This window comes from Schistocerca piceifrons, chromosome 5 (assembly GCF_021461385.2).
Source record: "Schistocerca piceifrons isolate TAMUIC-IGC-003096 chromosome 5, iqSchPice1.1, whole genome shotgun sequence".
Lineage (NCBI taxonomy): Eukaryota > Metazoa > Arthropoda > Insecta > Orthoptera > Acrididae > Schistocerca > Schistocerca piceifrons.
The window spans coordinates 106,835,383-106,861,338 of record NC_060142.1 but is presented as its reverse complement, the minus strand read 5'-3'; the positions used below and the strand labels follow the sequence as shown (position 1 = coordinate 106,861,338).

Genomic DNA, 25,956 nt, shown 5'->3' with positions numbered 1-25,956 from the left:
GCATTCCACTTTTGAGACATCGCTATAACGTTTACTTGTGGAGACTGTCGGAACGTCTCCCCAATGTCGCTCGTACGTGGATGTTTCGACGTCTGAAGAAGATCTTCTGCGGCTGTGCCACTGCTAGGGGGATGTTTCCAGAATGAGATTTTCGCTCTGCAGCGGAGTATGCGCTGGCTAAGCCATGTCTCCGCAATATCCTTTCTTCCAGGAGTGCTAGATCTGCCAGGTTCGCGGAAGAGATTCTGTGAAGTTTGGAAGGTAGGAGACGAGGTACTGGCAGAACTGAAGCTGTGAGGAGGGGTCGTGAGTAGTGCTTGGGTATCTCCGATGGTAGAGCACTTGCCCACGAAAGGCAAAGATCCCGAGTTCGAGTCTCGGTCCGGCACATGGTTTTAATCTGCCATCTGCCAGGAAGTTTTGTAACTTCGTAAATAAAAAAGTAGACAGTAGTGTGACTTTATTCCTACTATCTCCTTGAGCTGGCTTTCCCGATCCCAGGTTCCCTACATCGAATAGTTCAGTGGAGCACCCTCTCCGTCCTGTTAAATTTTTGCACGCTCTCACGGAAATACACTGTATATGTGTGCATAACACTGCCTCATGTCATATGCCACATAGGTGTACATAACTAGCTGACAAAGCGGACATTCTATTAAAAATGGAAACAGAATATGAATTTTGTTCGTGGTGAAATAATGAAAAAAAATTATTTCCACGTATTCATGTCAAAACGTTTGAAATTAAGAAACAGTCGGACGAAGATAGGGACAGTTTCTGTATGCTGGGCGCAGCTGCTACGCGTGCCTACAACGCCATGCTGTAGACGTCCCTATGGTAACGCCTCTTCGTAGCTCTGTAGGAGGGGACTGTTTTCGCCTACAGCCATTTGCACTTCGAACTTGAACGCTGTCAAATGCGTTGCCAGGTGTCAGTTTTTTTTTTTCTTAAGTTGACTCGACAGTAGGAGTGTCCTAGTAGTGAAAATTAAATGTGTAAAAACTTCATGGATGATGCAGCATTTTTTCACGGATCTCAGTGATTATGTCGTCATATTCCCTGACCTACGTGTCGTACAATAATGGTATATTTACGTAGGTACATTCAGCGGCGCATGTGGATATTGTCTGCGAAATATGTTGCGAACGGACTCAGCAGCAAAGAAGTAATAAATTTAAACATCATGCATGATGGGGAAATTTTTTAATACATGACAGTGCTTATGACGTTATATCTCCTGAACCACGATTGGTAGGTGGTTCTTACTCCCACAAATATTGTTCCTTGACATTTAGAAAAGGGTGTGCCAAGTTTTGTTGAAAGAAGGAGATGTGGAACATACACACTCACACTCATGTTCAGAAAAAGTAGAACATCTTGAACGACTAGAGAAAGCTCTATATTCACATGACATGTACATTAGTACTTTCTACAGAAATGATTAGCATTTCAGTCAGCTCGGTTGAGCATGTGTCCTGTTGCCTAGCAGGAAGAGGGTCCGACATACTTTCTGATAACTTGTTCCATGCGTGATGGCATCGACGCGTATAAGGCGCGAATGGCGTTCTGTGGTGTAGTTACCCATGCTGCATTCACCTGGCTCCAAAGTTCGTCAGTGGTGGTTGGGACTGGGACACAGTGCAACATCCGTCATTTCACCATATTCCACACATTTTCGATTGGCGACAGTTCTGGAGATCTTGTTGGGCAGGGTGAAAGGCTCACATGCTATGACACCAAGAAGGCATGCGTTCGTGCAGCAACATGTGGTCGTGCATTGTCTTACTAAAATTGTGTCTGGGGTGTTGTGCAGAAATGGTATGGCTACTGGTCGCAAGACGTCATTCACGTAGGACAGACTGGTCACATTGCCCTGGACACGCACCAACTGTGACTTGTGGTTGTAGCCAATAGTACCCGACACCATAAGGCCTTAGGTTGGCGCTGTTATGTCTTGTCCGGAAGCAGTCACCGTGAAGCCGCTCCCCCTGTCTGCGGCGAACGAACAGAATCTGGATTCGTCCGAAAACACTACCTCATGCCATTCCCGTCCCCTGTCTTTTCATTCACGATTGCCGTCCAGCATGTTTCTGCACATTCGGAAAAGGTAGGCAGAGAAGGGGACGACGCGCACGTAACCCATGCCGTAACAAACGCCTATGAATTGTCTTCGCTAATAGTTTACGATGTGTTCCACTGTTGCACCAGAGCCGAGGAGGACGCAGACATCTCCTGCAGTGATATTCGGATGAGGTGTTTATCTTCTCGTGGGGTGGTGTAGATGGCGCGACCTAACCAGTCTCGTTGTGTTTTGCGGCCTTATGTGAACCATTCTGCACATGCCCGTTGCACTGCCGAAAAAGTTGGTCTCACACGAGAAGCAGTTTTCAGGACGGATGCATCACATTTCTCATACCAAAAAAGCGCCCTCTTTCGAAGTCACTGATTTGACGGTACGATTAGGGCATACATCTGTGAGGCATCCTGTATATCTGCTCAAGTCACGCTGATCCGTTCTCTTCGGTTCATAGCGACAACAAGCGCCGCAGGCATATTTTACCGGTAGACTCTGTTGCATCGCAATATCGATGTTTGCCTTGAACTCCACATGGTTCAAATGCTAATCATTTCTGCAGAAGATACTAATGTACATGTTCTGAGGATATCAACGTCCCATCTCTGGTCGTTCAAGGTGTTCTGTTTTTTTTTTCTGAACATGAGTGTACATACATCCACTTTTATAGCATGTATGGATTTGTAAAAAGAGTCACACTACATCGAACACAATACAGCCATAAAAAGAGCGCAGCAGAAGATGCCTTATGTGAAAGAAGGTAATGAGGAAAAAGGAAAAAACTTACGTATTCATAATATAAACAGACATGTCTATCACAGATTGACAACGGAATGACTTACAAAACATGTTTTCATTGTGAAAGTAATACCTTTCGAATATCATTCTCAGCTTCAGTATTACACGCGCGATACGAGGGGTACGTCAGGTGTGAATGACATTGTGATTACTCGAGGGGCTAGAGGTTTCACAACAATCGCTTTATTAAAAACAATCAGCATTCAGTAACGAAAAAATACAGTATTATATACACTATGTACAGGTTTAGGAATCTCTGGGTAACAGTCTTTTACAGAGGAAGTGGTGTCTTGTGGCAGGACGCTACGCTGTAGGCCTCTTGCTGAGCCTCAGCTGTATCCCGCCCTTGGGTGTCATCAGGAAAGCCCTCGGTTCCAGGGACAAGTGGCGAACGCTCTTCTCGCTGGGTTCAACGCTGTACCTCGACAGTATGTTTATAAGGCCGACCTTCGTTTGCACCAGACCAAACCGCATGCCTGAAACAAGAAACATTTACTAGAGAACAAAAATACCCTCTTACATTTTGTAACAAGAGGCAGGTGCTGTGTCACGAAATGAGAAGTCATTAATCTCTGAACTTGCTGTATCATGAGAAAATGTGATCACAAACAGTCCAAGTCGGTTTTTATTTACTTGTGATCAACTTTGTTCCGGCCCATGAAAAGCTTCTAAACGTTCCAAAAACCCGTCGACGTTATAAAGCTATAATTTTAATTGTAGTTTAAATAAGAAAAGACTTTAACAGTTTGAAGATTAGCTATTAACACACAGTAACCAACATCGAGCGCAACCAAATGTTCCTATATGCGAAAGTCACGTTCGTGTTATTTTTCCACACACGCTCATATACTCATTGTAACAACCCCTGGTGTATAATACAATCCAACACGTGAAGCACTCGCGAGAGAGGAAAATCGAAATACTTTTATGCATCTATAACGCGCCATTCCGGCCTTTACCTTAATGTCGCTGACAGACTGGTGAAAGATGCGATCACCATGTACAGTCAGGAGCACAACAACATTCATAACTCAGGTTTAATAATTCAGATCAAGAATGCGTTAAGAAACGCAAGGGGCCGTGAAAGGAAAATATCTAGCGTTACTACACTGATGGAAAAGAAAAACGCAGTACCAAAAAGGAGTTGTGCGACATAAACGAAAGTTGGTTGGCGTGTTTCTGCTTCTGAAAGATGATGTCTATTCAGATTTCGTGCCAGTCTCATATGAGTGGCGGTAGTAGCGCCAATGTGAGGATGCAAATTAGGTTTGCTTTAAATGCACACTGGAACGGTCGTGAGAGTTAGTTAGTTAGCTTTGAGATTGGACGTGGTATGCAGTTGTTAGTAAAGAATGCCTTTAAGACGACAAAGACGCCATTTTCAGCACCATACTGAGCTTGAACGACGTCATGTAATAGGGCTACGAGATGCTGCACGTTCCTCCTGCGATATTGCAGAAAGACTTGACGGGAATGTAGCCACTATACATGGCTGCTGACAGCGGTGATCACGAGAATGTACGGGTTCAGCACGGCCACGTGTCATTACCGGGAGGGAAGACCGTCGTGTTCGACGTATGGCTCTGGCCCATCGTGGTGCATCTGCAGCAGCAATTTGAGCAGCAGTTGGCACCACAGTGACACAACGAGCTGTTACGAATCGGTTACTTCAAGGACAGCTCCGAGCCAGATGCCCTGTAGCGTGCGTTTCACTGACCCCAAACCACAACCATGCGACTTCAGTGGCGTCAAGCTAGAGCTCATTGCAGGGCAGGGTGGAGGTCTGTTGTGTTTTGGGATGAAAGCTTGTTGTGTTTCGATGCCAGTGAAGACCGTGCGTTGTTTAGAAGGAAGCCAGTTGTTTGACTGCAACCAACCTGTCTGTGTGCTAGGCCGCACTGGACCTACACCCGGAGTTATAGTCTGGAGTGCGGTTTTGTATAACAGCAGGAGCACTCTCGTGTTTATCCGACGAACCCTTACGCAGATTTGTACATCAGTCTGGTGATTCCACCCGTTGCGCCGCCATTCATGAACAGCATTCCGGGGGATGTTTTCCAACAGGATAACACTCGCCCACGTACCGCTGTGGCCTTGGCCTGCTCGAACACCAGATCTGTTCCGAATCGAGGGCATATGGGACATCATCGGTCCACAACTCTATCCTCACCCACCAACAGCATCAACCGTTCCTACACTGACCGCCCAAGTGCAGTTGGCATGGAACTCCGTCCCACAAACTGACATCCGGCTCCTGTACAACACAATGCACACACGTTTGCCACGCTTACACGAAATATTCTGGCGGCTACTTATGTATTATTAATGTACCAGCATCTCAGATTTGGAATGGCTTATCTCGTGCTTACATTGACCTGTGATCTCGGAGTATTTGTCATTTACGTATGTTACCTAGACAAACGCATTTCCGAAATTTCATTACTTCAATGATTTTGTGCTGCGATTTTTTTCTCGTCAGTGCACAGGACATCGTTCCTGTTACGTATATCTATGCACATCAGCATTCCAATGGTATACCAGAGGACCTGTACGACCAGAATTTTACCTAACTGTGACTCGCCTCTAGCTTAATTATGGATACAGTAAAAAACCACACCGAACTGGGAGAGCGAGGTCGCCACATCGAGGGTGCCAAGAAACAAGAATGTGCCGAGGTAAGGAAATCGAGTTTTAAATAATAATTATAAAAATATACATAAAGAAAGACGATTAACACTTGTAATGTGAATGATTCTGTGTGTATGTGTGTGCGTGTGTGTGTGTGTGTGTGTGTGTGTGTGTGTGTGTGTGTGTGTGTGTGAGAGAGAGAGAGAGAGAGAGAGAGAGAGAGAGAGAGCGAGCGTGTGTGCAGCAAAGAGTATGTTCTCAGGATGAATGTTTTGTAAATATATGCCGAGATGGAGTGGCTTTCGAACATCAACGACACTGGAGGGATACCTGTGGAGACACCAGTCAGTCACATGATTCCATGATTCCTCATGAGGGGCAGCAGCTACGGGGGCAACAGTCTGTGTGAGCGATTGACCGTGTAACACTAGCCAACTGCTTTGTCGGTACTAAAAAACTAGTGAAAGCAAGGGAAACTACAGCTATTATTTATCGTAAGGGCATGCAGCTTTACTGAATAGCTTAATGATGATGGCATCCTCTTGGGTAAAAATATTCCGGTGATAAAATAGGTCCACGTTTTGAGATTTAGGATCTCGTAATGTCCTATGAGCCACTAACAGTTAAGTGAGGAAGTTGGAAACGCGTCGCAGCTCTCTGGATGTCGCTGCCACTGAAACTAGTAACGAAATCAGAATAACTGTAGTGTGCACAGGAGCGTGGAGCAGCCACTCTTCCGGCACTTCACCCACGACTGTAACAGAAGAAAACACTACTGTGTGGAAGAACCCATCGCCAAGTCCTTTACGGTGATTTACAGACGATGAATATTCGTGTAAATGTACAATGTTACATATGTAATGAGAAATCAACACATTAAGATGAAATTGCACATATTAACAATACAATCAAATGGCCAACTAACGGCCTGTTGTAATGGGGGATGTTGAATACAATGACTGGAGGTAGAATGAAAGAAGTAAAAGATTATAAATGCTCTGCAATGTATTGGTAAAGTAAACATAGGTTTCAAAACTAACATTCCCGTGTGTCCAGAAAGAATCTTTTACGATCAGTCACTGTGTACTGATGACAGGCAGTAACAGTTGAATTTTTCACGAGAAAATCATTTTAAAAACTGAGGAATACTTGACGAACAATGTAGACAAGCGCGCGTGGACTCTGGGGAGGAGAGGGCGGAAAGCAGACAAATGGATCACGGGACGATCTGGAGCAGAAAACCAAACCACAACCATACTGACGATGAATCAGGGATAGGCGTGACGTGTAACCAGCTGGCTGTATGAAAGTTGAACCAGTGAAGTTACCTGAGTGTTTCCAAGAGGTAAGAACATAATGGAGCATCGAACTGACAGACTACGGGCTGATGACACAAGAAGATATTTTAGAGACTCGTAATGCAGAGAGAAGTCTGTTGTTGACCTCTGTTTGAAAAAGGACGTCATAAGCTTTAAAATATAATAATTCACGCGAGAAGTATATTTTCAGCTATTTTCCCCTGCTTTTGACAGAATTCAATCCGTGCGTCCTCTTAAGTGAAACGGAAGAAATTGTGAGGGATGTGAAGTTAACTGATAGATGCTTGAAAATACGCGAAGAAATTCATTTATAAACACATGTAGATGTAACTTTTGTGTGAAACGAAATAAGAACGCAGTCGAAAACATGTAATGCAGTAGAAATAGCACGAAAGAAGTGAATGAGCTTGAATGCCAGAGGAGTGGGACTCTGTAACGAGTCTAAGACCCTGCGGATCGGCAGCACTGAACTGTCTTGCTCGTTGCGATAGTTTGTTTGAAGCAATAAGAAGTGCAAGTTTCGTTCGGCTCGGTGGAGGCAGTAAGACCAGCTTCACGAGAAACTTTTATTACAGACTAACTGAGATATATTCAGGTCTTAAGCAGAGAATATAAAAAACCAAGAATAATTGTACTAGGGTCATTCAATAATTAAAGAGACAAACTGGTCTGGGGAAAAACTGTTAGTAGGGCAAGTTTGGTAATTTTGTGGCTTTAAGTTGACATCACCGGGATGGTCCCTGATCAGCTGATATTTTGTTTATAAACTCCAAAATACATTTCAAGATTGCGAGCCCGCCTGGAACGTCGGCATTAGTTGAACAACGTTCTATTATTTGTTTTTATTTTCTGAATATATACTGTAGAATATCTAAAGTTTATGGTGAAGGTTGCATGAATCGTGCAAATTTTTACAAGTGGGCACAGCAGTTCAAAAATGGTCGCGACTCAGTGACTGACGAACACCGTTCCGGCCTACCGGTTACCTTTTTAACTCCCTCACTTGAAAGTCGCATTGATGACATTATTCATGCCGACCGCTACGTGACTGTGGAAATGATAGTTGATAAGGTTCAAGTTAGTACTGGTACAGTTCATAACTTTATCTGCAACAAGTTGAAGTACCGCAAAACATGTGCAAGATGGGTTCCAAAGGAGTTGACGCAGCTACACAAGGAAACAAGTTTGAGAGCGTGCAGATAGCTAACGAAACATTGTGAAAGAGAAGGTGAGCACCTCCTCAAAAAAATTTTAACTTGTGATGAAACTTGGGTTCACTATTATGAGCCAGGATCAAAAAGACAAATTATGGAGTGGAAGCACACCAACTCACCTGTCAAGCAAAAATTCAAAACTCAAGCATCAGCAGGAAAAGTCATGTTGACGGTGTTTTGGGATACAAAAGGTTCAGTTTTTTTGTGCTTATCTCGAAGAGCAGCGTACAATGAACAGCCAGTACTACTCACATTTGCTTTTAAACAAGGTGAAACCAGCCATGAGAGAGAGACGTCATGGATCTCAGAGGAGAGGTGTGATTCTCCAGCAAAGTAACGCACGTCCTCATGTTGCTCAACTAACCCGTAGACCATCGACAAAACGGGCAGGGAAGTACTGCCTCATCAACCTTACAGTCCTGATTTAGCACCTAGTGATTTCCATTTGTTTGGTGCACTGAAGCAGGCATTACCTGGGAAGAGATACCAGGACAACGAGAACATGAAAACGTTAGTGGGGAATTGATTCAAACACCAAGATAAAGAGTTCTTTGTAGCCGGAATAAAAAAGGTTGTAGCCCGTTGGAACAAGTGTATAAATGTTCAAGGGGATTGTGTTGAAAAGTAGAAAAAGTACTGTTTTGTAAAAATAAAGGCTTTTTTCTCCAGACCAATTTGTCTCTTTTAATTATTGAAAGACACTCGTAGCTTTGAGGAAGAAAAATTACAGATTTAGAGAAGGAATAACAAGAATTTTAATTATGAGAAAGGATACGTTTTAGGATCTAAAAACGAGAATTTGTGTCGTAAAGATAGAAGACTTTGTAGTTATGAAGAGGGCAGAAATTTGGTGTTTAATGCTATAAACTTTAATCTTAAGAATAAGATGTAACTGGCACAGTAGGAAGATAATAAGCTGACAGGTATTAACACATTATAAACAGTTCGACACTTGCACATGCAAGAAGAAAAATATTGGCAATTATGAAATAAATGAGTCATATTGTGTTCTGAAGTACTGACTGTCAGAAAGGTAAATGTGGATGTAGAGAGACCTTTTCCGTTTGATTTGTGATATTAAGATGCGTTTTTCACGATGTACATACAGTAGTTGGTAATGCTGTAATAAAAATAGATGTCGTGTTGCTAGGGTCTCCCGTCGGTTAGACCGTTTACCAGGTGCAAATCTTTCGATTTGGCGCCACGTCGGCCACTTGCGCGTCGATGGGGATGAAATGATGATGATTAGGACAACACAACACCCAGTCCCTGAGCGGAGAAGATCTCCGACGGGAATCGAACCCTGGGCCTTAGGATTGACATTCTGTCGCGCTGACCACTCAGCTACCGGCGGCGGACTGCTATAATGATAATGTGTAGTTCATTGTTCAATGTTACGAAATTCTGTGTGTACTGTAGAGAAGGTGACGTTAAGTAGGAAAGCGACTTCTTTCACAGATCAGAATCATCGTAAAAGTCCTTGAATGTGTGGATGAAAATGTTTGACCCTAAAATCTTGGAATGTAAAAACGTTAAATTTCAACAAAAATGGCGCGAATTTGGGAAACACATTGAAGTTTCATTATCCAAAAACAAAAAACGAAAAATAATACAATACGGAAAACATATAAAATAAATGTAAGTCTTGAAGTTGATTGCAACGCTCTTTGTAATGATAAAAAGTTCTGTATGATTCGCATGAAAGTGTGAATGATGTAAGGCAGGATACGTGAGAGACGGTTTCTGTGGGCACTGGTTGACAGACCGACTGCTGGCCGCTGTGACCGAGCGGTTCTAGGCGCTTCAGTTCGGGACCGCGCGACTGCTACGGTCGCAGGTTGGAATCCTGCCTCGGGCATGGATGTGTGTGATGTCCTTAGGTTCGTTAGGGGACTGATGACCTCAGATGTTAAGTTCCGTAGTGCTCAGAGCTATTTGAACCATTTGACAGACCGACTAGATGTTCTGTCCTGTGCTTCTATCAAATAAATGGAAGTTAAACTTAAAAGCACAAAGTTATTTATTTGGGGGAGAACTTGGACCATCTTGTACGAAAGTTGAGTAATTTGTAATTTTATAGCTTAACATTTCCGCCCCCATCGCCGGCTTGTGATGTTGTGATATACGTGTAGTAATTCATAACAACAGGCCAGGAGGGTTTTGGAAACATAGAATACATTTCAATGAGAGTTCCCACCTGCGCCGTTCATAAAAGATAAGCTAGTGTTGGTGGGAAGGATCCAGATGGCATAGGCCGTGAAGCAGTCATTGAAATGAAGAATGTCGTGTCGGGCCCTTGGGAAAGACTTGATATCAGTTCTATTTTACTCGACGATTTTCCGTCAATTACTACGAACTGTGACCGTTCAGACAGAAAATTAGGAATCCAATAGCGGAACTACATCTACACCAACACTTCGCAAATGATGTAGATGTAGTGGAGCGATTGGATGCGTAATTTTCTGTCAGAACGGTCACAGTTCGTAGTAACTGACAAAACATCATCGAGTAAAATATTGTATTGATGTTTTATTTATTATTTGCGTTAATCAGGCTGGGTGAGAATGTTAAAAGGGGAGCATCTTAACTTGTAAAGACAAGAGTTGTCCCATCTGTTTTGATTCCAAGAGAAAAGGAATTTAATTTGAAGAGCGGATAAAGAAGTATTGGCGAGAGAAGGACGCTGGAGCCACTAATGGCAGGTGCAGATCACCTAAGAGACTCTGCCTTTGGAGGAGGAGCAAATGAATGACGTAAGGCAGGACTCGTGAGAGACCGTTTCTGTGGGCAATGGTTGACAGACCGACTACATGTTCCGTCCTGTGTTTTTATAAAATAATGGGAAGTTAAACTTGAAAGTACAAGGAAGGGAAGGTGGAACACAATTTCGGAATCCAAACATTGTGGAAAGAGACTGATATCGAGGAAGATCCTGAATGGTGTGGACATGTATTATCTTGACCACTCGGACGCAAGGGGCGGTCAGACGCCAAAGGAAAAAGATGTGACCGAGTGCCAGTCTGATAACACATTAGTGCGGGTGTTGGATTGGTCCCAGGACATTTTTTGGTCGTTTACCGCTACTTTATACTCTGATAATGATCTGGCAAATGTTGCACAGTAGATGGGAGTCTATCTTAGACTACAAGTCCCCGTATAACTCGCTCTTTAAGTTGAGTCTAGGGTCGAACGAAGGTGAAAGATTAGGACCTGCAATAGGACCGTGCCTCTTGAAGCACTGTGATTTTGAAACCAACCTTCTCGTCGAGGAAAGGTTTACCATTTTTGTAATCTGGAATTTAAAGAAAAACTTAAACACTGCTCATGGGGGGAGTGTGTATTCTGTATGTTTGTTCTAGCCTGAACATGTTATTTGCGTGTGAGGTGATTATGACGGAAACTGACATTTGCGAAGTTTGGGCGGTGTTGTCGTGAAGGTGAAGGGCAGCTGGTACAGCTGCAGGACTCACCTATGCAGATGCGAGGCCCCTCTCCGAACGGCAGGTAGACGTAGGGGTGTCTCTGGGCCTTCTGCTCCTCGGAGAACCTCTCGGGGTCGAAGCGCTCGGGGTCCGGGAAGATGTCGGGGTCGTGGTGCAGGCCGTACACCGGAATTATGATGGGGGTGCCCTTGTCGAGCACTACGTCCGTGTCGGGAATCCGGTACTCGGCGTTGCTCTCCCTGTTGAGTATCATCACCGGCGGGTACTTCCTCAGCGTCTCTGCAACAGGCGTCGGACTCCGTAAGCCTTCTCCCTGTCATCTGACAGTCACGACAGCATTCCCAAGCTGGACACTAGTAGCTGTTTACCATTTAGATATGAATAACTCAACTACTGGCCATTAAAATTGTTACACCAAGAAGATGACGTGCTACAGACGCGAAATTTAACCGACAGGAAGAAGATGCTGTGATGTGCAAATGATTAGCTTTTCAGAGCATTCACGCATGGGTGGCGACACCTACAACGTGCTGACATCAGGAAAGTTTCCAACCGATTTCTCATACACAAACAGCAGTTGACCGGCGTTGCCTGGTGAAACGTTGTTGTGATTTATTTATTTATTTTTTATTTACATATCAAGTTCCGTAGGACCAAATTGAGGAGCAAATCTCCAAGGTCATGGAACGTGTCATTACATGAACTTACAACATAAAAGTAATAACAGATAAAAATAAATGTTCATGAACCTGAAAGAAAATCAGTCCATAAATTTAAGCAAACGCTATCAGAAATACAATGAGAATCAGCTTAATTTTTCAAGGAACTCCTCGAAAGAATAGAAGGAGTGACCCATGAGGAAACTCTTCAGTTTCGATTTGAAAGCGCGTGGACCACTGCTAAGGTTTTTGAATTCGAGTGGCAGCTTATTGAAAATGGATGCAGCAGTATACTGCACATCTTTTTGCACAAGAGTTAAGGAAGTCCGATCCAAATGGAGGTTTGATTTCTGCCGAGTATTAACCGAGTGAAAGCTGCTTATTGTTGGAAATAAACTAATACTGGTAACAAGAAACGACAATAAGGAATATACAATAAGGAATATACATACTGAGAGGCCAATGTCAAAATACCTAGACTCGTGAACAGAGGTCGACAAGAGGTTCGTGAACTCACACCACTTATTGCCCGAACCGCTAGTTTCTGAGCCAAAATTTTCCTTCTAGAATGGGAAGAGTTACCCCAAAACATAATACCATACGACATAAGTGAATGAAAATACGCAAAGTAGACTAATTTAGGTGTCGAAGTATCACTCACTTTCAATACCGTTCGAATAGTGAAAATGGCAGTATTAAGTCTTTGAACAAGATCCTGAACGTGGGCTTTCCACGACAGCTTACTATCTATCTGAACCCCTAGGAATTTGAACTGTTGAGTTTCACTTATCATATGCCCGTTCTGTGAGATTAAAACGTCAGGTTGAATTGTGTGTTAGAAACTGTAAAAACTGAGTCTTACTGTGATTTAACGTTCGTTTATTTTCTACATGCCATGAACTGAGGTCATGTACTGCACTACTTGAAACCGAGTCAATGTTGCACACAACATCTTTCACTACCAAGCTAGTGTCATCAGCAAACAGAAATATTTTAGAGTTACCCATAATACTAGAGGGCATATCATTTGTATAAATAAGGAACAGGAGCGGCCCCAACACTGATCCCTGGGGCACCCCCCACTTGACAGTACCCCACTCAGATCCCACATCACAGCCGTTATCAACATTGTGAATAATGACCTTTTGCTGCCTGTTGCTAAAGTAAGAGGTGAACCAATTGTGAGCTACTCCCCTTATTCCGTAATGGTCCAACTTCTGGAGCAATATTGTGAGATCAACACAGTCAAATGCCTTTCTTAAATCAAAAAATATTCCAAGCGTTCGAAACCTTCTGTTTAGCCCATTCAGTACCTCACAGAGAAAAGAGAATACAGCGTTTTCAGTTGTCAAACGACTTCTAAAGCCGAACTGTACATTTGATAGCAAATCGTGTGATATAAAATGATCAATTAACCTTACATACACAGCCTTTTCGATAACTTTTGCAAACACTGATGGAATAGAAATAGGTCTAAAATTATCTACATTATCCCTTTCTCCCTTTTTATAAAGCGGCTTTACTACTGAGTACTTTAATCTCTCAGGAAACTGACCATTCCTAAAGGAAAAATTACAAATATGGCTAAATACAGGGCTAACATGTGCAGCACAGTACTTTAATATTCTACTAGACACTCCATCATAACCATGAGAGTCCTTAGTCTTCAGTGATTTAATTATTGACTCAATCTCCCTCTTGTCTGGATCACAGACGTCAATCTCGGAAAGGCATTTGTTAAGAAATTTACATGATTTCCTGTCGAAAATAAATTTTTATTTAATTCACCAGCAATGCTCAGAAAATGGTGATGCCTCGTGTAAGGAGGAGAAATGCGTACCATTACATTTCCGACTTTGATAAAGGTCGGGTTGCAGCCTATCGCGATTGCACATTATCGTATCGCGACATTGCTGCTCGCGTTAGTCGAGATCCAATGACTGTTAGCAGAATATGGAATCGGTGGGTTCAGGGGGGTAATACGGAACGCCGTGCTGGATCCCAACGGCCTCGTATCACTAGCAGTCGAGATGACAGGCATCTTATCCGCATGGCTGTAACGGATCGTGCAGCCACGTCTCTATCCTTGAGTCAAAAGACGGGGACGTTTGCAAGACAACAACCATCTGCACGAACAGTTCGACGACGTTTGCAGCAGCATGGATTATCAGCTCGTTGACCATGTCTGCTGTTGCCCTTGACGCTGCATCACAGACAGGAACGCCTACGATGATGTAGTCGACGACGAACCTGGGTGGCCCGCATATCGTGGTCGTGCGGTAGCGTTCTCGCTTCCCACACCCGGGTTCCCGGGTTCGATTCCCGGCGGGGTCAGGGATTTTCTCTGCTTCGTGATGGCTGGGTGTTGTGTGCTGTCAGGTTAGTTAGGTTTAAGTAGTTCTAAGTTCTAGGGGACTGATGACCATAGATGTTAAGTCCCATAGTGCTCAGAGCCATTTGAACCATTTGGACGAACCTGGGTGCACGAATGGCAAAAAGTCATTTTTTCGGATGAATCCAGGTTCTGTTTACAGCATCATGATGGTAGCATCCGTGTTATGCGACATCGCGGTGAACGCACATTGGAAGCGTGTATTCGTCATCGCAATTCTGGCGTATCACCCGGCGTGATGGTATGGGGTGCCATTGGTTACACGTCTCGGTCACCTCTCGTTCGCATTGACGACACTTTGAACAGCGGACGTTACATATCAGATGTGTTACGACCCGTGGCTCTACCCTTCATTCGATCCCTGCGAAACCCTACATTTCAGCAGGATAACGCACGACCGCATGTTGCAGGTCCTGTACGGGCCTTTCTGGATACAGAAAATGTTCGACTGCTGCCCTGGCCAGCACATTCTCCAGATCTCTCACCTACTGAAAACGTCTGGTCAATGGTGGCCGAGCAACTGGCTCGTCACAATACGCCAGTCGCTACTCTTGATGAACTATGGTATCGTGTTGAAGCTGCATGGGCAACTGTACCTGTACACGCCATCCAAGCTCTGTTTAACTCAATGCCCAGGCGTATCAAGGCCGTTATTACGGCCAGAGGTGGTTGTTCCGGGTACTGATTTCTCAAGATCTATGCACCAAAATTGCCTCAAAATGTAATCACATGTCAGTTCTAGTATAATATATTTGTCCAATGAATAGTCGTTTGTCATCTGCATTTCTTCTTGGTGTAGCAATTTTAATGGCCAGTAGTGTATTCTACTACTCGTATTTCGCCACATAATTTTACACTGGTATTCACAAGTTAAGTAACAAACTGCTGTTTCCACGTGTTGTGTCCAAACCACGGTATAACCATACAAAATGTTAACAGATGTCCTCAATCGTGTTCTTCGCGGAGTGTGGCACTCCGGTCCATGCACGACCACGTCATCGGTGACGTCAGGGCACCTATCAAACGGGGTACTGTTTGCCGGTTAGTCCCATATCCCCAATCGGTGTGTACACAGTGACAGACGCTCAAGTACTGCGCAGAGGAGACGCCTACAGACACCTTGCTGTGGAGGACCATGAGGAGAATGGAAGCGGGACAGACGCAAACTCATGTTGCTGAATGGCTTAATGTGAAGCGTTTTCTTGTTTCTCGGATGTGGCGACTATTCATAGGCACTGAACCAGTATCCCGAAGATCAAGGCAGGGCCGACCACGTGTGATATCAAAAGGAGAGGACCGTTATTTGGCCGCAAGGGCCTACGGTATCACCTTAGTACTGCACGGCAACTCGCATCTGACTTTGCAGCACCCACTGGAGGCGTTGTATCGAGACAAACAGTGCACATAAGGCCTCGGCAGAGTAGCTTTTATTTTCGGAGACCTTCTGTGTGTGTACCTCTGATGCGTCTTCGCAGAAGGGAAGGTCTGGAGTGAAGTAGTCAACTTGCCACCAGGACGGCCGAACTGTGGGCCAATGTTCTTTTCGCACATGAGTCCCTATTTGGTCTGGAGAGTAATTATCGACGCATTCGCATCTGGAGAGAACGTGGAACACAATTTCTGAATCCAGACAATGTGGGAAGAGACTGATATCGAGGAAGATCCTCATTGGTGTTCTCAGGAATTATGTTGACCACTCGAGCACCTCTTCTTGAAACTGTACAGGTGATTCGGCAGGGTTTAACTGCTGTCAGGTATCGTGACGGAACCCTGGGCCCTCGTCTGCGGTTGTTGCGAGGTGCTGTTGGCCCAGACTTCGTATTGATGGATGATAATGCTCGACCTCATATAACATGGGTGCTTGATGTTTTCTTGGAAACGAAAGATATTGCACCCATGGCGTGGTCTGCTCTCTCTCCCGATTTGAATCCCATAGAGCATGTCTGGGATTAGCTAGGGGGACGGGTTGCACCACGTCAGCATCCACCAACCACTCTCCAAGACTTGCGAGCAGCTTTGCAGGAAGAATGGCTGTTGCTTCCTCAAGATGAGACTGATGACATCACTCAGAGCATGTCCCGTCGTTGTCAGGGTTGTATAGGAGCCAGACGTGGTAACATCCCACGCTTAGGACATAAACCAGTTGTTGGAATGTGGGAGCAAGTTGGATAAAACGAAGAACATTTTTGTGTACCGTTATGCATATTGCCGTCGTTTAGGTTCTGTATTCTTTTTTCCACTTTACTATCACCTGTTTATACTGTTTTGTGGCAAAATAAACGCAACAGTGAAAAATTTCTATTTGTTGCTTTAATTTTGGACACCAGCGTGTTTAATTTTTCAGTCAAACTTGCTTCTTCTAATTAACAAACGTAAACATGGTCTTCAGTAGGCAGTAACGCGAGCTTTATTTAATCGTGCGATTAGCTGATTTCGACTAGGCGTCATTTCCAAGCAAATTTCTGACATCTGTATTTCATGTCATTTTCAAATCACCCTAATTACAAGTAAAAAGTAGCCATATTCCTTCATTTTACGAGAGGATCCACTCTACAGTGACAACTTTTAACACCGTATTCTAAACTCTGTTCTATGTACAACATTCTTGTAATTGCATTACTCATTTTCAGTAGTTTGCAAAAGAAGTCGCAGTTATTCTAACCATATGCCTTATTTTAATTACTAGCGGAGAAACCAGGAGCTGGCCGGTGTGGCCATGCGGTCTAGGCGCTACAGTCTGGAACCGTGCGACCGCTACGGTCGCAGGTTCGAATCCTGCCTCGCGCATGGATGTGTGTGATGTCCTTAGGTTAGTTAGGTTTAAGTAGTTCTAAGTTCTAGGGGACTGATGACCACAGATGTTAAGTCCCATAGTGGTCAGAGCCATTTTTTTGGAGAAACCAGGTGTTGCTCAGGTAATTTACTTGCAGCAGTGCGCTCACGCCCATACCACGCAGCGTCTAGTCTTGTGCTTAATGTTCACGACGTCGACGCTCCTGAACTCATATCGTCCAGTGATACAATTTGTAGATACATTCAACGGCTTTTCTGGATACTGTCTGCAGAATGTGTTGCAAATGGAGTTAGTAGTAAAGAAGAAATAAAGTTAAACTCCATGCACGAAGCGGCAGTCTTTCACGCATCTCACTGGTCATGACGTCATATCTCCCAAACTAAATGTCGTAGAATGATATAATTTTGCACTTAATTTCAGTGGTATGTGTGCATGCTGTCTGTAAAATGTGTCCCAAATACAGTCAGAAGTAAAGAGCTAATACTTTTTAATGCCATGCCTCATGCCGTACATTAACTGCATGAACAGCGGAAAAGTAGTTTGCAATAAAAATTTTGTAGGGGTTATAAGAGACAACAAGTTTCTTAAAAGTTTGAAATTATATGTAGAAATTGTTGCAAGTCGCTATGTGCACTCATTCTCAAATACTGGCTCAATAAAGTTTGGGAATTCGAGCATCGTGGATTTATTTTCACACTCACTCCTCTGATAGGTATGTGGTTCTTAGCCCGACAGCCATTGTCGTCTGACAGTAAGGTATATGTGTACCAAGTTTGGTTGAAACTGGTCCAGTAATTTAGGAAGAGATGTGAAACACACACACACACACACACACACACACACACACACACACACACACACATACATTCAGAGATCCATTAGAATACGTATGAATTTAGTTTAGAGTTCTTTGGTTTATGGGTGTGGTGCATCACACGTGTACTTTGAGATTCAGTTACCATTTACACAAACAAACGATGCGTTTCCAAATATTGAGGGGAGGAGTGTATATACCCAGTGGTAAGACTCATTTCGGACTGTTCTCTGTGTCAAATTTATTGACACCTGTGCCATACGGCTTGGCATAGAAACAGTCCACACATCCCACAAAACTTACAGAGACGTAAATAAAGTTGCCAAGTTTATGAACTGCCGCTAAAGTTTGAAAATATCGAGGGAGTGTTTATCAAAGACGGTCTCCTTTCCGCGTCGTCATCATAGTAAGGAAATGGTCCAGAGGTATAGCTACATCTGCTTCTGCATGAGTACTCTGCAACAATCACTGGTGTTCCGTGCAGACGGTTCGTCGAACCACCTTCAGACTATTTCTCAATCTTTCCACTCTGCAGCAGAGTGTGGGAAAAATCAACACTTATCGCTCTCTATACGAGCTATGATTTCTCTTATTTTTATTACAATGATAATTTCGTCCTATGTAGCTTGGCGTAAATGAAATATTTTCACATTTAGAGGAGAAAATGATGCTAAAAATTTCGTCAGAAGATCTCACCGCAACGAAAAAACCTTTGTTTTAATGATTGCCTCCCCAACTCGTTTGTCATATCCGTCACACTCTCAGTTTTATTAGCGATAATACAATACGAACTGCCCTTCTTTGGACTTTTTAGATGTCCTTCCTCAAGCGTCTGGTAAGGATCCCATTCTGCACAGCAATACGTAGCATACGACGGACAGGCATAGTGTAGGCAGTCTCTTTAGTACACCTGTTCCATCTTCAATACAACCCAGTGTTTTGTTTGCCACCCCCACAACGTTATATATGTCATCGTTACAGTTTACATTGTCCGTAATTGTAATTCCTAACTATTTAGTTCAATTGGCAGCCTTTAAATTTGTGTGATCTAACGTGTGACCTATATTTAATGGATTTCTTCTCGTACGCATGTGCATGCCCTCACATTTTTCCCGATTGAGAGACAATTGCTACTTTTCGCACCGTACAAATATAGTGTTTAGGTCATTTTGCAATTGGTTTTGGTCTTCTGATGACTTCACTAGACGGTAAATGACAGCATCATCTGCAAAAATCTCCCAAAACTTTTACATAGAATAGGAACAGAAGAGGACCCATCATACTTCCTTGGGGAATGGTACATATCACTTCCGTTTTACGAGATGATTTTCTCTCCAATAGTACGTACTATACCTTTCTGAGAGGAAACCACGAATTCAGTCGTACAATTGAAACGATATTCGATGGGTACGCAATTTGATTACAGGTCTCTCGGGAGGAATGGTGTCGAAAGCTGTCTCGAAATCTAGAAATATGGAATCGATTTGAGATCCCCTGTCAGCAGCTACTTTCTGAATCCTTGCTGACTGTTGCCAACAATCCATTATCTTCGAAATAATTCACAATGTTCAAAAACAGTATATGTACCAAAATCCCACTTCAAATTCACGTCAGTGATGCGGGTCTGTATGTCATCGAATTACCTCTATTTCCTTTATTGAGTACTGGTGTGAGCGTGTGCCCTGTGAAACTTTTCAGTCTTTATGTATGGGCCTTTCGTCGAGCGAGCGGTTGTATATGATAGCTAAATATGGGGCTATTGTATAAGCAAAGGAACGTAACTACTATACTATCTAGATCAGAAGACCTGCCTTTACTAGTTGATTTAAGCGCTTAATTACACTGAGCCTTTGTTAAGTGATTTAAGCTGCTTCGCTACACCGAGTATATCTATTTGTAATTGTGACTCATGTTAATAGCTGTTCTTCATTCGAATTCTGGAATATGTACTTCTTTGGTGATGGAATTTCGGAAAACTGCGTTTAGTAACACCGCTTTGGTTGCGCTGACATCGGTCATAATCCCATTGTTACCGCGCAGCGAAGGTATTGATTGTGTGTTGCTGCTGGTGTACTTTACATGATATCGAGACAGAGTTTCGCTGTGGAAGCTGTTAAAAGCATCTCGTATTGAAGTCTGCGTTAAGTTACGACCTTCAGTAAAACATCGCTAATGCTGGAGATTTTGTGTTCTTTTAAATCTGGCATGCTTTTTTTCGTTCCTCTGCAAGTGTTCTGACCTCTTTTGTGTACCATGGGGAATCAGCAGCATGTTTTATTAATTTATTCGGTATAAGTCATCAACTGCTGCAGGTACTGTTTCTTTGAACGTAAGACACGTATGGTCTGCAATTACATAGTCAGTTGGGAAGAATTTTTTAAATAGATATATTTCGGATTGACTTTTGGTGGATGTGGATGTTGCGGTGGACCTTGTGGTCATTAATCCCTGTATCTGTCATGATGCTCCCTATTTGCTGAGATTTTTTAACTCCTAAGAGGTGAAGTATTTTTCCGCAACCATTTACACTTAGAGTGGGCTACGGACGTGATGAACCCATGTTTCACTGCCCGTGACGAAATTCGACAAAAAAATTGTCACGATCAGCCTTGTAATTCCGCATAGATGGTCCTTCGTCGGTTTTTATGGTCTTTAGTTAGGCAGCTAGGAACTCAATGGGCACGTACCTTTGAGCACCCCAACTGGTGGACGAGAGTGTCAGCGCTACCAACAGAGACGTCCAGTTGTGCAGTGAGGAGTTTGATTGTGATCCGTCGATCATCCCGAATTAGAGCGTCCACACGTTCCAACATTTCAAGAGTAACTGCTGCGTGATGCTATTCGGCACACGATAGATCGGACAGGTTTACACGTACCATGTTGCAATGATGACAGACGCCTCGCCCAACGAATCACGATGTTTTTGTTCACTGCCAGGTCTCCGTAGACATTGTGCAAGCGCCTACGAATATCAGCGATACTCTTGTTTTCCGCCAAAAGAAACTCAGTGACAGCTCTCTGCTTGGAACGCAACTAGGTTACAAACGCCATTTTGAAGACGACGTATAGAGCCGCTACCTACACGAACTTCGTGAAACTATAGGAGCTGAAGCGGGTACACTCCACGATGTCCCACAACAAATTCCGCATTTTTTGAACCGAAATTGGTAGAGAGAAAAATTTGTTGCATTGCTTATTGACCGCCCCTCGTATAAATATGCACGAATTATACACAGCGAAATGAGCAAAAAAACTTTTAACTGTTCTCTTAGGTGGCAGCTTTACCACCACTTCGTAAATCGCAAAAGATTCCCAAAAATAAAACCGTATGCCCTAAACCACATAACGTGTTGCTTTTAATCGAAAATATTGCATTTAGTTCGTTTATTTTCCTCAAGAGGGACTACATCTGCAACCATTCGACACTAGCTCCTAGATTATCTAGAAGAGTCGCACCACAGTCCTGGTTCACCTTAGGCTTACGTACCGCCTAGACTAATACAGTTGTTCAGATGCAGGTAATATACAGAAATTGTGATGGCGTAAGCTGTCACCAGCATACCGGTAGGCAAAGACGCAGCGCGAAGATCGATAGTAGGCGCAGGATGAAGCGCCCCTATCATGTGAGAGGCCAGAGACACACCGACAAACAATACGCCGCCAACGCCCTCTCGACAGCGGGTATTTATACCGATGCCGCTGATTGTAGGGCCTCACTGACTCTCTCAGGCTACGACGGTACATAGCGACCAGAGTTGTGACTATACCAGCGAGACTAAAGTTTTTAATACCAAGATTAGCGATATGTCTGCAATAAGATTACTGCTGAGGAGCTTGTAGCACGAACATGAACTCTATTAAAATTAAGTAGCAGCTTCAGGTAAGAAAAGAACCATACTAATCCACGTGTGCATTTTTGTTGTAGAAAGAGGACGCAGGCCACCTATAACAAAATCCTCTCCCTTGATTCCTTACGGCACAAGACTCTACAGAAATCTCTTCCTGTCTAAAGTACCAGAACCAGTGCTACACTAATTCTCTACAGGGCAGGCCAGCGTGATATGAGTGAAACATGTTGCGACAGAAATTGCTACGCACCTGCAACGACTTTTTCGAGGTAGGGCATGCTATTGACTGCCTCATAGGTGATTTGTCCACCGTGTTGCTTCAGAACTGCGTCGATTTCCGTCTGCAGGCGCCCTTGGACCTCCGGATGGTGGGCGAGTTCGTGGAGGGCGAAGCTCATGGTAGTCGAGGACGTCTCGAAGCCCGCGATGAAGAAGACGAACGCCTGGGCAGCGACTTCGTCAATGGACAGTCCTGGAACAGTACGCCGGTATTCTTCTACTCTCACGGTGTTCAAATGGTTCATATGGCTCTAAGCATTATGGAGTCATCAGTCCCCGATGACTATTAGATTTTCAGCTCCATTTACGTACTTAATTACCTGTTCAATATCCTAGTATACTTCTCTATCCCTTCGTCTTCAACTTGCGACGTCAGCAGGTATAACTGAACTAGCGTTGTCGGTTTCGGTTTGCTGTCGATTCTGATGAGAAAGACCCTACCACTGAACTGCTGACAGTAACTAAGTCTCTGTCTTACTTTTCCATTCATAACGAATCCTATCCCCGTTATACCCATTTTCTGATGCTACCCTATACTCACCTGACTAGAAATCTATGTCTTCTTTCCATTATACTTGGCTGATCCCCACTATATCTAGATTGAGCCTTAGAATTCCCTTTTTCACAGTTCATAACGTCCCAATTAGGCAAAATTTTTCACCATATCCCTCAGGAGGACATTCAGCAGCTCTGTCAATCAACGCCAAGCCGAATGCCTGTTTGCATAAGGGCCAGAGGTGAACCATCTCTTTATTGACTTGCTCAATTTGTAAAGCTATTTCTCTTGAATAAATCACCTAATTTTTCTGAAATTATAATCGTTTGTTCCTCTGCACACGTACAGCACATCTACCTGTTTCCGTCTGATTCGGATAATTCCTTCGTAGGGCGTCGTTTTATTTTTTGTCTCAGGTTGTATATGAGCTGAGAATATGCACTAAGAATCTACAACAAACGCATGTCAAGGATATTGGACAGCATTTTTATGGATATGACACATTTTGATCTGAGTAGCACCGTCAATGCCAGGATCGGCGTCTTTCTCGAGTTGTATCAGACTTCTTGTTAATTCAATCGTCAGTGATGCGGTAAGGCCAGAAAGGAAAATCCATAGTGAGCATCTCAGTGTTTTTGTTCGGCAGAGGTTAATTTTAGCAGTTCTGTATTCCTAGCGATGGCTTGCTACGACGCTTATCTATCTTTAACTGGGCGGCTACAGGGTAATTCGCGATTTTCCGCGCAATACATTACACGAGGCATTTAGAATTCAACAGTTCCTGAACATTTTAATCCATTGTGAAGACTCTTGTTATCATCTGTACAACGACAGGGCAAGACACATCGTGCAGCAGCCAGCACATTAATTTGGCTGAGCCATCTTTCAACACATACAATCTCGCTGGGATAATTCTGTGCCAAGGTTGCACGGAATACGTTTCAGGGAACAAGAAAACAGGGGGAGATGCAGGGTCATGATGAAGGTGTGGAGGACAATGGCATGTGGCAGGGCAGCTGAAGGGACAGAGCAGTGGTAATCAGAGTGAGGTACCGGGCTTAGTCGATTGCTTGGAAACGTATCTAATCCGCTATGCACTGCCCTGAAAAGCGAGAAGTGAGAAGTGAATACCATTAATTTTAAACCTTATTGCTTACATGGATCCAAGTGCCGGATCTTGTACGTATGGGATTTTCGTGCTGAAGTGTAATATTTAGTAGGCTGCTACAGGTGTAGAGCTCACAGTTAGTAAAGGTGACATGTTTCATTCAGCAGTCTACGATCGGACAGATACTCGCACTTATATATTTTTTGTATCCAACTTGTTGCCAAATGCAAAGTGGAAACAGTACTGTTAAAAGCTATGTATTCTGGGATTAAAAACAGTATGGAATGTGAAGCAGTTGAGCAGCTTACCCCGTAACATGCAATATTACGCAGTGAAAGAGACACTGTAATTCAGCATCTCGAGAACTGTAAAACCCTCGCTGTAGACAGTATATATGGTGAAGTTATCAAAGAAATGGGACAGGAAAGTGTTTATGTGCTGCATTCGATGTGTACAAGAATATGGGAAACTGGGGAGCGGTCAGAAGACTAGTCGAAGTCTCTCCATGCTCCTATGCAACAAAAAGTCAACCAGGAACTGCTACAACTACCGAGCTATTGTCTTCATATCCCAAACAAGCAAAATTTTGCTCTACGTCTCGAACTAGGGTTTGAAGCCGTACATTCAGTCTGACATATCCACGGAACAAGCACGTTTGGTTGAAGGAAAAAGAACTTTTGAATAGATTCTCAACATCGGACGGAAAATCAAGAAATCGCAGGAGATTTGTGTTCTTGCCTAAAAAGTTGTGGGAGGTGCTTGCAGAGTTCGGTGTCCAAACACACTTGACAGCGCTGATCAGAAGTCTGTAGACTAATCACCTCGCAGCTGTGAAGACAAGAGCTCGCAAGGTCTGATTTCTTCAGTGTATCAAAAGGTGTTAGGGTTCTGTTCAGTCCCCACCCCCCAGCTGAAAGAGAATTACGCAGAACTTGTCATTGGGACTGTTCTTGACGGCTGGATTGTAAGGTATGTCAGTTGGTGGAAAAACTATTAACAACTTCCAATTTGCTTATGTTGCTGTGCTTTTAGCGGGCAGGGAAGATGAACTAGCTGAGCTACTAACAAAAGTTAAAGGACATTAGTCTGTCATATGGACTGGACCTCGATCTCCAAAAGCCCAAAATAATGATAATTCACTGAGGAGCGCAGGTTCAACTCACAGGTCGATTAAAGTACCTGAAAGTTGGGCATTTTTGCATCTATCTTGGGCCAACCAATTGCGACACATGGAGGCTGAGAAGATGAGGTAAGAAGACGGATCACGCTAGAGCGAGTGGCTATAAAGGCGCTCAACAAGAGCTTGGAGAACAAAGCAATAACGAAAAACACAAAGGTCCGGCTTGTTGAAACATTCGTTTTTACCGTCTTTTTTTGTGACTGCGAAACATGGACACCTAGGGCATTGGTGTTGGCGCAGGAAACTGCGCATAAAGTGGACCGAAAGAAGACCATATACGACCATTATTGAGCAACTCAGTCTCTCGAGGCGTCTTTCTACTTGTGTCAACCAATACATTCTGCAGTTCTTAGGCCACATTGTGAGAAAATATGGAAAAAGAACATAGAGAAAATAGTCGTGAAAGAGAAGATCGAGGGAAAGGGACCAAGGAAAAGAGCAGCGAGCAGATGGGTGGATCAGATCGAGAAGATCTCTGATCTACCTCTTCAGCGGGCTCTAAGAGAAGATCGTAACGGTCCAGAATGGAGAAGTATGGCTCATGGAGTCACAACGCTCAGCAGTGAGCACAACGACTTGTAATGTTGACGACTCGCTTGTAACGTCGAGTTAATGTGGTTAACTGCCTTAATTTGACGATTACTTTGACGTTTTCTCTGTCTTTAAGGTTCTTTAACCTTCATGTCTAAGATGTTTCCAGAAATTACTGCTAGGGTTGCGGCCTGCACACGCAGCTTCCCTCTCTAGTGACTTGACAGTCAGTTAGGTCTGCAAGGCTGTCGAAAAAATGTACGTAGTAAGCGCGCCCCTTTCCTCTGTTTGTTGCTCCCTCGTTTCTACTCTAGTTTGTAAGCTTTGTACTGTTTTAATCCACTATCATCAGTTCTTTTCACTTTTGCAAGTTGTGACC

The 25,956-nt window shown here is 43.6% G+C and overlaps 1 protein-coding gene across 1 annotated transcript in view; it reads right to left on the bottom strand.

Annotated features, from left to right (window-relative positions):
• Positions 1-3,033: 3,033 nt before the first annotated feature.
• LOC124798334 (probable cytochrome P450 6a14) overlaps positions 3,034-25,956 on the bottom strand; it is a 57,579-nt gene continuing 34,656 nt past the window's right edge. The window contains exons 6-8 of the mRNA XM_047261687.1: positions 22,234-22,455; positions 11,504-11,755; positions 3,034-3,348 (exon numbers count right to left, since the gene is read on the bottom strand). Coding sequence (XP_047117643.1) covers positions 3,176-3,348; positions 11,504-11,755; positions 22,234-22,455 — 647 coding nt within the window. The 3' untranslated portion in view covers positions 3,034-3,175. The remainder of the gene's footprint in view (positions 3,349-11,503; positions 11,756-22,233; positions 22,456-25,956) is intronic.